Genomic DNA, 16,354 nt, shown 5'->3' on the forward strand with positions numbered 1-16,354 from the left:
TTAGTTGCCTTTATTTTTTTAAATTGATAAGATGGAGGCGCTGTAAGTGCCGTAAGAGCCAAAATATTTCGTTTTGCACTATGAGGCTAGGCTGAAGTTTAGATGCATCATTAAAAACAATTCTATTCTCCTTAGGCATTGTCAGGAGAATAATTGACACTATTGTACTGAACTGTGCTAAAGACACTTCCAGTACTTTCCCATACACACACACACACATGCGCACACACACACACACACACACACACATATCCTGCCTCTTCTCAGTTTATCTATCTAGATTATATGATGTAATACTATATAGCAAAATTAATTTAAAAAAAATTATAATATAAAGTAGACCAAGCTTTGCATTTGTGAAACCATTATGCAACTCATTTTATTGCCAAAATGATTTAGAGTACAGATGCAAACAAAAAAGATTTTCACAATGGCTTTTAAAACAAATAAAAGCCTAATCAAAAATAGCATGATACCCCACAACTGAATTTTGTATTTTTACAAAAAAAAAAAAACTAAAACTAAAACATAAAAAATATTTGACATGCAATAAATACATTCATTTCACTAAAAAGCAATTTGTAAAAAAATGAAAACAAAATTGACAATGTAATGTAAAAAAAAAAAAAAAAAAAAAATACTGTTCGGTTTTAATTTTATTGCTTTTTTTTTTGGTTGTGAAGTCACATCAATCTTGTAAGAAAGCACATTGTAACATTGTGTTATATTTGAAATAAGTTCAGAACAAGAAGTGATGTTGACCCTTGAAATCAAAGCAGACATGCTGGTGTGTTAGTTGGCTGGAAGGCAATGGGAACATCCACACTAAGCTTTTTTTTTTTTCCTTTCTCTCTATTACAGTGACTGATTCAGGCGACTGAAACATGTCTACTTTCTACACTGGCTCACTTATCTTTCAGTCATGCCACTTCTTTCCCTTTTTTGTTATTTAACTATGGCTTTTTGAACCATTATTGAATAAGTGTGTGTGTGTGTGTGTGGCCAAATATATGAACTTGTATATAGGTGTGTGCGCAGAGTGTCCAGATGTCTCAGCAGTGTTCTGGCTGGTCTGATTTCTGCTTCACCCCATCAGTAACCCAGCCTGCATTTTAGTAATGGCTTTTTAAACTCAAAGTGACACTCCAAAAGGAGCTGGGCAGCCTAATTAAATCTGACCTAATCTGGAACACAGAGCAGTGACAGGGCTGTCTGCCATCCAGCTGTATATTGTGCGTGTGCATATGTGTGTGTGTGTGTGTGTGTGGTCACGCATGACTATCAGCATTGCGATAAAATCAGGCACTCTGCTCTGCCATTCTCCTCGTGTTAAACTTTTCCTTTGTTTACATGTTTGAATTCCCCAGTTGGCTGAATTGAAGCTGCACTCAAGTCCAATGAATGTAAAGGCACTGTAGACAGCTCTGCATAGCTGGTCCATTTTCATGTAGCTTTTTTATGGACTCTATCTAATCTGCTAATCAGGAGTCTCCTCTGTCCATTTGCAGAGCTGCAAAATGTTCAGCAGTGCAAGCGCAACAAACTAAACACAATAAAGGAGCGATTGCCGGACTCGCTGTAAAGCCTGTGGAGAACCAGTTCATGTGGGAAGATGGGAGTAATAATTTAAGGCCAAGTAACATGATATCAACTCTCATGGAACAAACTTTGAAATGGAAATGCAAGCCCAATTCACTATGCAGTCATTCGATGCTACTCCGCAAAAAAAGGAGTCTTCCTTTACCACCTGAAAGATCTTTGTCCTTTAAAAAAAAAATACTGTGAGCCAAATTAAAGAGTCCAAACCTGTCCCACAGGATGACAAGTTACCAGAGGTGAAACAGAAAAGCACATTAATCTTGTCTATATATAAACTCCAGATCTCTGATATATTCTCTTATTTCATTTCCAGGTTCACTTCCTACAGCAACGCACATACAGAATAGTGCACTCCCTGTGTTCTCCATGTTAGCATCGAGTGTATTCTCCCTCATGTGTCTTTATACCAGCCTGGACTTTTATTCAGTCACAGCAATCCCTGTTTTATCTCCAGCTATGACACATTTTTATAGGAACTAAGTCTGAGATGATAGCATCGTCAGCTGTTTATTTAGCTGATCTAGCCCCACAGAGAATCTTAACACATGCCTTCATGTTTATCATGGAACTTGATAGGGGTGTGAAGAAAAAGAAACTAGTTTTTCGCATAAACATTTAGACAACTGTCTTCTACAGCAAGAAGAGCAGCTGGACGCCACTTCATCAGAAGGTGCGGCCATGGGCTTGTGGTCAGAGCTCTGGGTCAGCCGGTGGGAGGGAGCGCAATAGAGATCCAAGGTGCTTCCAGAGAAGTGAAAGAAAGCAGTGAGTTAGAATCAGGAGAAGGTGGGATGGTGTGAGTAGAGAGAGAGGGAGTGGTGCGATTAGCCATGGAGCAGGAACAATCATGAGGCGATGGTTTTTCTCGAAATATGCCCTCGTTATAAGTCAATGTGAAACAGCTGAGTAAAATGAAGTTTGTCATGGATCATGCACTTTTTAGCACATGCTCTCTCTTGCTGAAATGCAAGGCGAATTGACAGGTGCTTTATGGGCCATTTCTTAATCAACCAAAGCTCCAAACAGACAGAAAAGAAACAGCTTAAGAAGCTCTCATTCAGGCAAGAGTCAGCATCCATAACCATAGATGGATACTTTTATGCAGAAATGCGTGGGTTTGATTCATAATATGAATAAGACATTTCTAAGAATCTTTGTGGTATGTGATAGATAAGATTACCTCTGCATGTGTTCATCATTGAATCTAACATTTTAGACCACAGGAACCAGCTAGAATTAAGATTTTAGTGGGACCACAATGGCCATGTTTTAAACACCCACAGTAACACACTTGATTTGGATGTTTATACTACTCTTCTGCTGAGTAGATTTTGTCCATATAAACTTTAAGGCTGGCTTCAGTAAGCTTTGGTTTCTGCTCTGACTGAGGGAGCTTCCTCAGACTGAGAGGAATATTTCCTTTGGACCAGATTTTGAAGTATGGTTAGTACAGTGTATTGTTCCACATATTTCTCTTCATCTCCAAAGCTTTGCTTTTCTTCGCTTGGCCCACTCTTTGAATAAGAAGAGTGACCAGAGAGTTAACAACTTTTTGTAAACTGTCAAACACTGCCTCTGTCCAGAGTAAAAAAGGCATGAAAAAGAAAAAGAAGCAAAAGAAAATGTAAAGCAGGCCAGACACTGCGTTTCTTTTCTGAATGGAAAGGAGTCATAGATTACTCTTCCATAATCAAGACAAGACTTGGAATCCCCAACCTCTGCTAACCTCTCTTTTCCTCTCTCTTCATCTCTTCTGCACTCTACTAGCGTTATCTGCTTTTGAGCAGAACCATACTATGCATCCTGCTCACTGCTACTACCGAGATGAGTTCACTACATTCCCTGAAACACACACACACTCTCTCTGCTCACTCAAAGAGCTCACCTAGACTAATACACAAGTCGCCATGTCACCTTTCTCATGTGTATATTTGTCCAATTCTCTACGCACTCTCCCAAGTTACTGTAATATATCTAGTACAGTACAGAAAATAGATAGTTCTGAGTTTTTGGAATGGGTATAAAAAAAGTGTATAAAATAGGAAGAAAGATAGTCCACGAGAGACCAGAGGTGTTTAATGAATGGCAGAGAAGGGGAGTGTTAGATTTATATCCCCAGGACTAAAATCCACATTTTCTATGTGCATTAATATGTCTGCGGTCACAGATTTCACTATTATAATAGTAATAATATTGTAGTAATATTGTCCATAGGCTTGAGTCAGTAGATTTGTATTCCGTTTACACTGTGACTGTGTGTGTGTGTCTGAATCCCTGCTATCCACTTCAAATGTATTAGGAAATCACAGCATTTCTCTAAAGCCCAAATTTGCTGGTTGCTTGTGTGTAGTTTAATAGTCAGTATATACAAAGTCTGAGTAGGAACCCAGTCATGCGTTATTGCCAAGGTTTCAGCTGAAGCTCCTTCAGTCACACCCTGAACATGGGTCAGTCAACTTTAGAAACTATGCTTCTTCTTTACCAAGTCAACCCCAGTGTTTATCACTGCAGCGAATTATTGATAAACACTATCGCATTTTTATATACAGCATAGCATTTAACACTAAGGATGGATATTGCTCTGGGGAAGAGGGAGTGTTCAGAATTGTGCTGCATACACAGGAATATTTACAGGTGCTGATGAAGAAATATCCAGGAAAACATAAGAACAGAAGAGACTCAAGTAAACTACTCAGAAACATTGTTAAGAATTATAGACTCTTGTAGAAACTGACAACATGTACACATTTTCATAATCTTGAAATAACCACAGGTTTAAAGAGGACAACTCTGCCTTAAGAGGGGATGTGTGTGTGTGTGTGTGTGTGTGTGTGAGTGCGTGTGTGTTATGTGTGTCTGTGTACATGCTTAGCTATTTCCTAACTGTGTCCCCATTCTGAGATGGGTCAGGTCCTGAGGTAAGCACCAGTTTCACTTCACTTTGGTTTAAGAGTCAATCTATCAAATGTAACCAAAACAAACATCAACATGATGACATTCTACAGAAAAAGATCACTAGAAGGCAATGTACTGAAGTTGCCTACAACATTGTAACATGTTCAGTATGCTCGCTAAGGCTGGGAGGGTTATAAGTCCTATCACAGTGCATTCATGGCTTAAGTAAGTCTTCACATTTACCTCTTGAGGTTGTAAATGTCAATAGTGGTCAATAAACCCCCCTCTTAAAAAACAAAAAAAAAAGGAAAATTCCCAGTATCATTGGTAAATAAGTATAAGGTACAGGTGCGTATAAATAATATTGATATGTCACATAATAAGACATAATATGTCTTTGCAAATTTGGTTTGCTGCTTGTATGTTACGGGCAGGTGGTGTTCGGGTGTGCAGTTGGGGTGATCCAGGCAGTGTGTACATCACAAGACTGCTTAGCAGCCATGAAATCTGGGATCAGGCTGACAGACAGCACGAACAGTCGCAGAGAATTGGGGATTTCACAGGGCTTATCCTGAGTGGAGCAGCTGCAGTGAGAGTGCTGAGATTTATCCATGCTATCAGTGTCAGGGAGAGTGCCCTATGTCTAATCTTCATGGCTGTCACATTAACAGCTTCACATATTAACCTGAAAGCAACAACACCATGAGTGGGCCTATGCAGCTCCCTGTGATGTATACTCTGATTATGGAAGTTTACTTTAAATGCTATTAGATTCATTATTTATCAAATAATGTGAGCTACTTGGATGGAGTTTATATACACTGGATCTGGAGAAAAAATGCTTTTGTTTCGATTGCTATTTGTTTGGTTTTGAGTGTTGTTGAGGCTCGACGCTTTTCTAATGGGTTCACTGTGTTCTCCTGAAGAATGTTTGGGCTGCATTGCTGAATTGTAAATATTACCCGATTTTAAAGGCAACACCCATGCTTAGTCTATCTCACCAGATGCACATAAATTCACCACCATGGATTACTGGCATGATTGGACTATGAACAATAATATGTCAGTGGTGCACTCAAACGGATTTGCTTATTTCTCTTTAAACAACCAGTATGAAGGCACTTGTAAGAAGGTGGGTTATAATATGTAAAATATTTCAAACTATATATGACACTCTGGATATTCTCTCTACAAAATGGGACTTACTATATCAATGCATAGATAAGCTTAAGTCACTTTACCAAAGTGCTGGAACAATTACTGGCTTCACGTAGTTGCTCCCTTTTTTGTATGGGAATGCTGGGCCACTCAGCAAAGCAGGAAACTGATTTAAAGGAGATATCCAGTATTCCAAAAAGTCCTCCAATTATCATAAAATTCCAAAGATGCAGCTTTCTCTTTTGCCCAGAATCCCTTTTCCGTCCTGGTCAGAAGCCCTGAAAATTGTTCATATGTGCTTTGTTACTTATTCTATATACAATAGTCACACTTATTACACAGGTTAAGGGTATGATTGCAACACTCTTTTGAAAGCTATTTTCTTTGGGTTTTACTTACATACAAAAACAAATAAAATAAATAAAAATGTCTTTTTGGTTTTCAATTGACTGGTTGGCTCCGAAGCTGAATAAAAAGGATCTTATTCTTTAATATAAATACTGCACTGTTACGTGAGTGTGTCCATGGTTGGAGCAAATTATAAATAACAGTTCTCCTTTAAAAAAAAATGGCTGTATTACAAAATGTGTAGAGAAAGGCACTTTTAACAGTCAATGCATCCTGCATGCAATTTTCTGGCTAAAGGTCTCTTTCCTTCTGTGTCTGAGGTGCAGGTTCATTGAAGTTGAGGTGAGAGTTACAATACTGTGGGCAGCCTACAGGCATTTTGTTGTGTGTCATAGCTGGGCAGCTGAGTTCTGCTGATGGAAGACAGAGTTGGTGGTCTCCTCTCTAGCTGGGGGAGTAACGGTCAATGGTGCGTGCCTCTGCAGGTAGCTGTTGAGAGGCAGGTGGCAGTGGCAGGACATCCATCTTATCATGGGTGAGGCCTAAGTGCTCTGCAGTCAGTTTGGACAGCGGATAAAGGCTTTCCATGGCCTTGGCATCTGCCAGTAACTGCTGGGAGGCCTGTGCAAGAAGCTCAGAGGCCTTTTCCTGTTTCAGGCCTAGATGTTCAGCTGCATACTTACTTAGGGGAAAGATGCCCTCAGAGAAGTCCATCTTCAGCTTGCCATCGGATATGAATCCTCCACCATTACCACCACTGCTGTGCATCTTCATGTGACTAATGAGGTTACGCTGCTGGGCAAATTTGCCACCACAAACCTGGCACTCGTATGGCTTTTCACCAGAGTGAATGCGCATATGCTCAGTGAGCCTGTACTGCCTAGTGAAACGCATGCCACAGGCATCACAGGCAAAAGGCTTTAAGCCCAGGTGGCTACGCATGTGGCGGGTCATGGTGCCACGTTGGGTGAATTTTTTGCCACAGATGCTACAGGGGTAAGGGCGGGTCAGCCAGTGGGTCTTCTCGTGCTGTCTTAGGGTGGCCGGGTCCTTGTAAGTTTTATCACAGGAGGCACAGCGATATGGCCGAATCATTTCCCCAATGCCCACTGGATGTAGGTTCTGCCCTAATTTACTGTCTGAGTAGGTGTTGTGGAGGCTGCCAGTGCTGTTCAGGTTTGTCGGTCCATTGGTGCTGGCGGGTTTGTCAGTGCCGTTGCTGTTTGGGTTTTCTAGCTCTCCCACATGGTTGAGATCCTCTTCTGCATGTGTTTCCACATGGGCATTGAGCTGTTCAGAGCTAGGGAACCCTTTGCCACATGGGATGCACACATATAAGTTATCTCCAAAGCTCTCTGGCTCATAAGGCATATGATACCTCCCACGGGGACCAGGGGGAGATGGCCTGCCTTCACTGCTGCCTGTTTCCTCACTGCCCGTCCCATTCTCATCCTCTCCATCACAGGTTACTGGCCTGTCATAGCCTCCCTCACTAAGGTTCAACTTCTCCTCACTGTTTTTGTGGTGATTCAAATGTTGGTGGTGTGTGTCTTTATCCTGCTCACCCATGCCCCCACTATCATCCTCCTCATCATCCTCATCTTCATCTTCCACACTGTAGGTCATGGGCTCATTCTTTACCCAGCGGTAAATGTTGGAACCATCCCTGCTGCGGTCACCTGGTTCTTCTGAGGGCTCAGGGCTCGGAGGGCAGGGGTAGGCCTCCTGTCCCTGGGAACTTGAACGCTGAAAACGAGGGAGTTGGGGCAGTTGGTTGAGGAGGGGAAAAGATCGTGAAGTGAGAGAGCCAGTGTGATGCACAGCCTCCATTTTCCCTGAGCCATCGGTTGGACTAAGAAGAGGGCTTGTGCGGTGACTCAGTTCCCCCTCTGGCTCCTCGTTGGGGTGACTCAGATGAGGATGGGTAGAATGCTGCTGGGAGCTGGGGCTCTTCTTGGAGAGGTCTAGGCCATATATGGGTGAGCAGTTTCTGTCTGCAGAAGGCAAACGTAGACCTGGTTGTGGAGGCAGGGTTGCTTGAGAATGAGGGTAATGCTGCTGACCCTGTGTAGGGAGTGGAGCATAAAGCTCTCCTACATGGGGGGCCAGGGAATGGGGTGGTAGATCCTCCAATGATGGGCCTCGTGGTGTGCTCATCACCCCACCAGGGAAGCAGGGCTGTATTACTGGAGTGGACACTCGCAGCCTACCACCCAGCACTCCACTGGGGCTCATTTTAGTGTAAGGCAGAAACCCAGACGGGGGTCGTAAGTGGTATTTCCCATTTCTTTTTAGCTTCTTTTTGCACAGGGCTACCAAGTCCAGCAGCTGCAAATAGCTAGCAGCTGCCAGTACTGCACCTATGTTGGGCTCTGTGGGAGAGGTGGGGTCACCTTCACTTAAGCGTCCTGTGTATATGTAGTCAAGGATGACTCTGAAAACACCTGGACTCACCATCTCGTGGTCCAGGTTGATGAGGTTGTCATGGACAACAAGGGATTTAAGGTAGAGGCTGCTGGCAGCCAGAATGTTCTTATGAGCACGAAATAGAGCATTTTGCACCACTATGATGACATCACACAAGAAGCCTTTGGTGCGTTGCGTGTTCAGTTGCAAGAGGAGGTGCCTAGCATGAGTTGGGACTTCCATGGCATCCAGCATTGTCTTCAGTCCACCACCTGAAACAGTAAGAAAAGAAGTTAAGACTTTATCCAATAACCTCTATATGAACCCTAGCACACTGTTGGGTTTTTAATATGCTGCTGAAACCCAAAGTACAGCTGAAGCCCAGCATAGTAAACTGACACGTCTGTTCAGAATGTCATTCTTAAGCCAAATTGTCTTGTTTAATAAGTATTGACTGAAAGGACAACTGAAGGCCTACTACTTGAGAAGAGTACCTGAGAGAAGTATATATATATATATATATATATATATATATATATATATATATATATATATATATATATATATATTATTGGTTGGCAGAGAACAAAGGTATAATGAAAATAAATACACTGCGTTTAGAGCCCAAAAGTGGTCCCTGCGGTTCACCTTCATGCTGTCTTTGCAGAAAACTAATGTCAAAATATTTCCGATCCACGGTCCATAAAAAAGTCCAAATTAATATTTAAAATTGAGATCCTACTAAACGACAAGGGACACAATGGTAAGCATATAAGTGCATGTTTCAAACCTACAGCGAAAAGGCAAAAGTATACATATAGGTGGAAAATGGCAGTATAAATGTGTTTTCATGTTACTGTCTTCCTGATAAAGTATTCCAGAGGTGGTGTGTGAAGTTTTAAACAAAGTCTTACTGAACGTTTTGCAAGTGTGACGAACAGCAGGTATAAACCAGTGGGACAAAAATGTGTCCAATAAAAGATAGGACAGTCAGCTCCCTTTTAGCTCGGTCAAATAAGGAACTACAGACACACTTACTGTAAATCTTATCAGAATTACAGGGCTGGGGTGCAAACTAACCTTCATTAGCACTGTATGGAAAATGATCATTATTACCAGGGATGTTTAACAAAAACAATATCTCTGCTCTATATTAGATGTACAAATCCCTATTATATAACTTGTGCGCATTCACCAGGATGTGTTGTTTAAACACTGCTACAGCGTACGTGTACTTTATATACAAGATAAAACAGATTTCTGGGGTCCCCTAGGGCTTGACTTCAGTGATGGGAAACCAGCAGCTAAATAAATAAGGTCAGCCATAGTCATCCTCTCTTTGTTTATATCGTTGCACGTTCGCTTCTTTATAGAGGAATAAGGAAGTCTGTATTTATACGCTTCAATTTAATTTTTCCCTTAATGTTCTAGTATATGCTTACTGTTCAGTTATATGATACTGTAAACTTTTTATTAATGTGCAGACGAAAACAACTTAAGCAGTATGTCATGGAGCATGCACGACCCCGGGACATTAGTATGGTTTTATATGAAGCAATGAAAACCAATTCTGCTGGGTTTTTTTGGGTTTGGTTGGTTTTGGTTGGGGTTTTTTTGTTTGTTTTGTTTTTCAATCTAAAAATCAGGGTGATCCATGTAATCGTGTCAAAATGACTTGAGAGAAATTTTACCAGTAATCAGATGTGCGGATTTTTCCCTCACACTTCCCTACAGACTGAGTTGCACTCCGGACACAGAGGTGCACGAAGCGCTTTACCGCGCGCGCAGCTGACAGAGTGCGCCTTCACAGAAACGCAGTAACAGAACTCCTAAAACTCACACTTATCCGTCTGACTGTAAAATGGTGACTTTGTGAGTGGACTAAAAGCAAACAGTCTGGTACAAAACAAACAGCTTGCAAACATTAAAACAAAACCAATCTTGCAATTTAAGCGGAAATAACAAACAAGATTAAGCAAGCCTCATCACGCAAAAAAAAAAAAACTAGATAAGAAAATAGCAATCAGAAGTCGTTAGGTCAACAATACACCTGTAGCGCAGAGCGCATGTGCGCCGTTTGCTCCACGGTTTAAAGCATGGTTACGTTTTGCGCATTTCTGAATAGGAATAATTAATAATAATTGGCCAGAATTCATCTCAAAATCCGCTACAAATATATACGTCTAAGAAAATGCATATAACTTTACACCTTTATGATACTACGCCTTTATTTATGCCAAAAGTGTAATACAGATTCATGTATTGCGATGGTCACGGACACTAGTGACCTAACACTGAGATGATATTGTGCTCTCTGTGCATTTGTTCCTAGATCCCTCTTCGTGAGAAAAGAAAAAGCCACAGCCTGGGGATTGTCTCGGTAATTTTCATTATTTTTCATCATTTGCAGGTGTAAAATTAAGCGAAGGGAGAAAGAGTAATAGCTTTCCCATTTAAGAAATAAAGAACGATAGTGCTGGGGGGGCCCCAAAACCCAAATATTCATGACATATAAGTATACCTTTTCCCTGTGTGTGTGTGTGTGTGTGTGCGAGAGAGAGAGAGAGAGAGAGAGAGAGAGAGAGAGAGAGAGAGCTGCGATAACGTTGCCTTTTCCCAAATACGACCAATAAAATTAGAATAAAAAGAATAACAGCTTGTCAATTTTTTTGTCGATTAAGGTATTGAACATCCCCTCTATTCTGTCAGGCGCTCACAGCGTCGAGTCAAAAAGGGAAGTGGTAGCACAAGTAAATCATGTTTAAAAAGCTTTGTTTGAACTCCACGCGTAAACACTTATATCCTCCTGCACGTCCCCTGCGCTCCTTACAAACCCCGATTAGACGAATGTGTCTCTTCTACAGCCTAAAATAAACCACCAATGTCAAATACCTTACATTACAATACCTTACAGTTACTTTCCACCTCCTAAAATTAGTCCTAATTACCAAAATAGCCTATACGGCCCTAATCTTAATCCTAATAATCACTTTCCAGGTCAGCAATGTTTGCTTTACTGAATCCCGTTAAGTAAAACACTTCACCTATAAACAGTAAACAGGTGCAAACACGATGGTTAGATTTAAGAAAAGACTTAATAAGACTATAAAGATGTATAGAATGCCAGCAGGATGTATAAAAGTAACGCAAGAGCCTTATTCCCAATATATAGTCTGGGTGTGATGGACTAATTTGCTATATTTGGTATGATCCATGCTCTTGCTTTAGGACGGCCCGTGGGTCCTATTTTGGACGGTTTGGTATTCATTAGGCCCTGTGTTTTGTCTGTGTTGTCACTTGGCTGGTTTTGGGTTGAGGCAGGGGTCTAAAATTGAGGGAATTAAAGTCTGCCTGTACCTACATCCCTCTGACTTACACTCCACTATCTCTCTCTCTCTCTCTCTCTCTCGCTCTCTCTCTCTCTCTTTCCTCCCTCAATCAGCTCTTAACCACAAATCCTCCTATAGAGATTTATTTTGTCCGCAGTTTAGTGCATATGTTCAACAGGTCATATCCATAATCTTTTGTTAAGATATTGAACACTTAGAAATAACTGTTTAATAGAAGTTTAATAGGTAGTAGATTTTTTTTAAAATATATAGATTAGCCTCGAAAACCTACAGGCTGTCACAGCCGATCAGATGGCTTGGGAATAGAAATAGAAAAGCATCATATATAGAATATATGCTATTAAATGTTTGCACTTTTTTTTAGCTTCAATTAATCATAGCGAAAAGAAGATCCTTATTTAATAAGCGTTTAAATAAACTAACACGTTTACAAGTACCAAGATATGAAATGTTAACAAATTATTCGTTCAATATAGCTACAAATATAGCTTTAATATACCGGTTATAATTTCATCTAAATAAATATTTAGGGTGAATGGGATCCAACACACATAAAAACAAATAAAGGTTGTACTTAAATCAGCCCAGATTGTGAATCAGGACTTCTACTTCTGGTGTCTGTTGTTAACGAGCATGATGAAGTGATTTAATGAGTAAACTTTCAGTCATTGCTATAACTATATTTTACACACTTGTTTTTTTTGCGCTAATGTCGTTCGCACATTTCAGCTACGCGGAGGAGAAATTGCAGAACTCTCTCTCCTCTCTCTCTCCTCTCTCTCTCCCTCTCTCTCTCTCTCTCTCTCTCTCTCTCTGTGTGTGTGTGTGTGTGTGTGTGTGTGTGTGTCGCTCTCCCGGACTCCAAGTTCATTCACAAATCTCCTTAACACTGCCACAGCCGCTTTTAACACACACCAGCTCTTCTTTCACATTTTAAACGTTTTCCTTCGGGCAAAGAAAGGCACTTCAATCTAACAGCCTGACTAGAAAAACACACTCTGTTATCCGCTTTGAAAATATTTCTCTGCTCTTTCTCCTCAGCTCCTTAAGACAGCCTGTCATTTTGCGCCACTGTGAACAAGTTACGTTTGGGCTCCATTTTTGTCACCTACTTTTTAAAGCATAACTATTTAAATCCATCGTGTTTCTTATGCAGGGATATAAACGCTAAAAGACAACTAATCAACTATTTGATGAATATGCTCTTTGAATTACAAGTCCATTTTTTAAACATTTCATGATGCCCCTAACTTCAGTCCACAACAGGCGCTAAGTCAAAGTGACACGAGTTTCAGGGATATTCTTATCCATCATCTTATTCATCGTCTTACTCAGGCTCATCATGTTCTTATTTCACACACTGACAGCAGTCATAAAATAACTCAAAATAATTCTTCACGTGCTTTGGTTTTGGTGAAAACAAACAGCTGTCACATCAGCACCCATGTCTGAAGCTCATAATATCATTACATATAAAACATCATGCACTCTTATTCCAACTCATCTTGTCAGTTGTGCTAAAATGGACCAAATTATATATATATAATTTATATATATTTTGTGTTTGTTCAAGAACTTATTTGAGTTTAGTAACACATTTGAATTCCCGAAAGCTTGTAACACAGTAAATGAGTGCATGAGATCAATAAGCAATAATTTTGTTACGCCTGGAAAAGCCACTACAAGTAAACTTTAAAAAGCTTTAAGTTTAATTCATGCCACTAATGCAAATACACAGTGATTAATTTTATGTCCTAGCATACAAAAAAACGAAAAACAAGAATTAATGTAAGAGTTATGCGTCAGTGTATCGAAGTAGCGCGTTTAAAAAAATTATAATAAATAATAAGCATAGAAAGCCTCCGTAAAATACATTTATAAGCGGTTAATAATGAGACGAATACATATGGAGAAAATATATATTTATATAATATATATATAAACATAAGGAGTTACCTGGATACCCGAGATCTTCTGCCATCCGCTCTGAGTCTCCGGTAATGATCATCTCAGCGCTCTAATGCACGCATTTCTGACGTCTCAACTCTGAACTGCCAGCCTCCAAAAACCATGCCAGTTTTCCGCACACGACTGCCAACTCTTTTTTTTAAGATTATTAATTGCTATGAATGTTGTTCGCCCTCCCCTCTCTCTCTCTCTCTCTCTCTCTCTCTTTCTCTCTCTTTCTCTGTTTTCAAGACTGCTTGCTCACTCTCCACCTCTTTCCCTCCCCCTATAAAATGTGCCCTCGCTACAGCATGGCTTTTTTTTTTTTTATTAATTTTTTTTATTATAGTAATTTCCCTTATTGTGTGTGTGTTTGTGTGTGTGTGTGTGTGTGTGCGCGTGTATTTAAAAAAGCGAATGGAGCTGATGATGCAGTGTGCTGTAGCTCTCTGTGTGTGTGATGTCAGTCTACAATAAAACTCAAAAGGTAAAAGCAAGGGCAGGAACTAACTGTGACCCCAACTTGAACCTGACAACACTCCGTTAGCTCGCCTTAAAGAGACAGGCGTTTTTACTGTATATCACACACCCGTTCAGTTCTCTAGAGAAAGTTAGGTGAAAACCCCATAAAACAACCAACCATCTTCTTCATCATGTACACTCGGGCTAGTGATGCCTTGCCTTTGTCTGTATTTTAATAGCGAGGTTTAGGCTGTCTGATGTCAGTTTTAGGTCAATTCTCACTTGAACAAGTCAGAATTAACAGATATGTGGGGTGCAGTCGGATTACAAGGCAAATATCTTCCAATATGGGAAACACGTGTGTAATGGGAAATCAGATTTACCTAAAATAAGCCTGCAATTATTTTTTTTATTTATTTATTTATTTTTTTAATCATAGCCGATATGTAATCAATTACAAATAGACACCCTGGATGCATTTGGATTGTTTTCAAAAGTAATTCTGCCTTTTTGTTTAAGTGAACTGAAGTAAAGCAATTTAAGCAGTCGTTTGGTTATGGTTATATCGCTGTAAGTCATCCTAGTCATGAGGTTTCTAATCTGATGAATGGATATCGTGTACATTGTTCAAATGGACCTGGTGATGGATCTCTTTATGAGTGCATAAATTCAAAGTCAACATATACAGGATAGAAACTAGGCTATGAAACATGCAAACAACTTTATTTTGCCAAATTATTTGTTATATATCTACTTGCCTAACCGATTTAATTATTTATATTAAATGTAGTGTGAAAAGAGCCGATTAATCACACACATGAGTTAAATTCAGTGAAGAATAAGCCTTGTGTGTGCAGAAAACTTTTAGCAAACTTTCCTCGGACAAGAAGAAAAAAAAAGGTTTGTTTTTGTTTTTCCGTAGTATGCTACTACCTTTGGCCTGCACCAGTGTCAGCAAAGGTGTGAACCTCATACTTCTGAATTTAGCCTCTACAACTTCACACAGGAAATTGTCTTTACAATAAGTTACTTCGTGTGGCCTTCTTTTTTAGATATTGTAGTGGGACGCAGCTGAATTATATGGAGCAGAATCTTAGATTTTTGGTGCAATTTTGTAGTTTCTAAATTTTTTTTTTTTTAATATGTTATTGTATGTTTCAAATGCTGGAAACGCATAATAATAACAATAATAATAATAATAATAATAATAATAATAATAATAATAATAATAATAATAAAGTCGCAGTAATGTCTCATCAGTGTTCAGACGCAGCGTGTCCTATGTCTCCATGGTAACGGCGCACCGGTCTCGCGCTCACTCAGCTCACCTAAACATGGCTGCCGCAGGTAAGGTACACTTGGGCTCCGTTCCAAACCGCTCACTGAACCGTATTTCCAATAAAAGCAAACTATTTTGACATACTATTAAACATACGGATTAGCACACAGCCACAGTCACACCCCAGATCACACTCTCTCTCTCCGTCCTTTTTTTTTTTTTTGGTAACCCACCTCGGAGTCATGTCTGATGGACCGACCGCTCGGCTGAGTTTTCTCTCTGCAGGATTTCGTCATCCACAGATATCCAAAAAGTCATCTCCTGATCGCTACCTTGAGTTATGGTGGAGTCTAGTTCTTCTTCGCTGATTCTTCTTCTTCCCCCTCTCTGTGTGTCTCGCTCTCTTTTGACTCCGCACGTGCCGCGGTTTGTATCGGACGTTCCGGTTGGAGCTGCTCTCGGTGCTGAGTGGAGCGACCTGCTGACCGCGCGCGCAGCGACACCTACCGGTTAACGCATGCGCTTTGAGCACGGGCTGTACCGGAGATCTCCAACGACCAGTATACCCGAACTCTGTACTTTAACAACGATCGCAAAAATGTAGATATGTAATATGTCCGATCCTTTAATCCGCTCCACATGTGATATAGATGCACTTTGTAGGGGTAAAGATACTTTTTCTATTCCATCTGCTGCTCTGTACCTACAGTTTGTCAGACCCTCCTTTACACCGTCTATCAATGCAATGGTCATTTTTAGAATAGGGACAGATTATTTACAGTATCTTTTCCATCTCACTGTCTTATGTAATTAGATATATAAATGAAAAAATTAATAAAATGAGCTGTGGGCGTATTTTTAAACCAGGCGTAATATAAATATTTAGGGGTATAAAACCCCTGAATACTAG

The 16,354-nt window shown here is 40.2% G+C and overlaps 1 protein-coding gene across 2 annotated transcripts; it reads right to left on the reverse strand.

The window, feature by feature from the left end:
- Window positions 1-1,892: 1,892 nt before the first annotated feature.
- On the reverse strand, window positions 1,893-15,952 carry hic1 (hypermethylated in cancer 1). Of its 2 annotated transcripts, none has more exons than XM_058413424.1 (2): window positions 15,678-15,952; window positions 1,893-8,678 (listed from the first exon to the last, which is right to left on the reverse strand). In XM_058413424.1, exon 2 carries the CDS (start codon window positions 8,659-8,661, stop codon window positions 6,445-6,447), a length of 2,217 nt encoding a protein of 738 aa, XP_058269407.1. In that variant the 5' UTR covers window positions 8,662-8,678; window positions 15,678-15,952; the 3' UTR covers window positions 1,893-6,444. The 2 variants fall into 2 exon arrangements, with proteins under 2 accessions (XP_058269407.1, XP_058269406.1); XM_058413423.1 differs by lacking the exon at window positions 15,678-15,952 and adding an exon at window positions 13,713-13,922.
- Window positions 15,953-16,354: the final 402 nt, after the last annotated feature.

Source organism: Hemibagrus wyckioides, linkage group LG17, assembly GCF_019097595.1.
Source record: "Hemibagrus wyckioides isolate EC202008001 linkage group LG17, SWU_Hwy_1.0, whole genome shotgun sequence".
NCBI classification, from domain to species: domain Eukaryota; kingdom Metazoa; phylum Chordata; class Actinopteri; order Siluriformes; family Bagridae; genus Hemibagrus; species Hemibagrus wyckioides.

Coding starts and splice junctions, on each gene's coding strand:
- hic1 (XM_058413423.1), bottom strand. CDS start 13,764: ATGATCATTACCGGAGACTCAGAGCGGATGGCAGAAGATCTCGGGTAT. Junction 8,679..13,712: donor AGAAGATCTCGGGTATCCAG/GTAACTCCTTAT, acceptor TTACTGTTTCAG/GTGGTGGACTGAAGACAATG.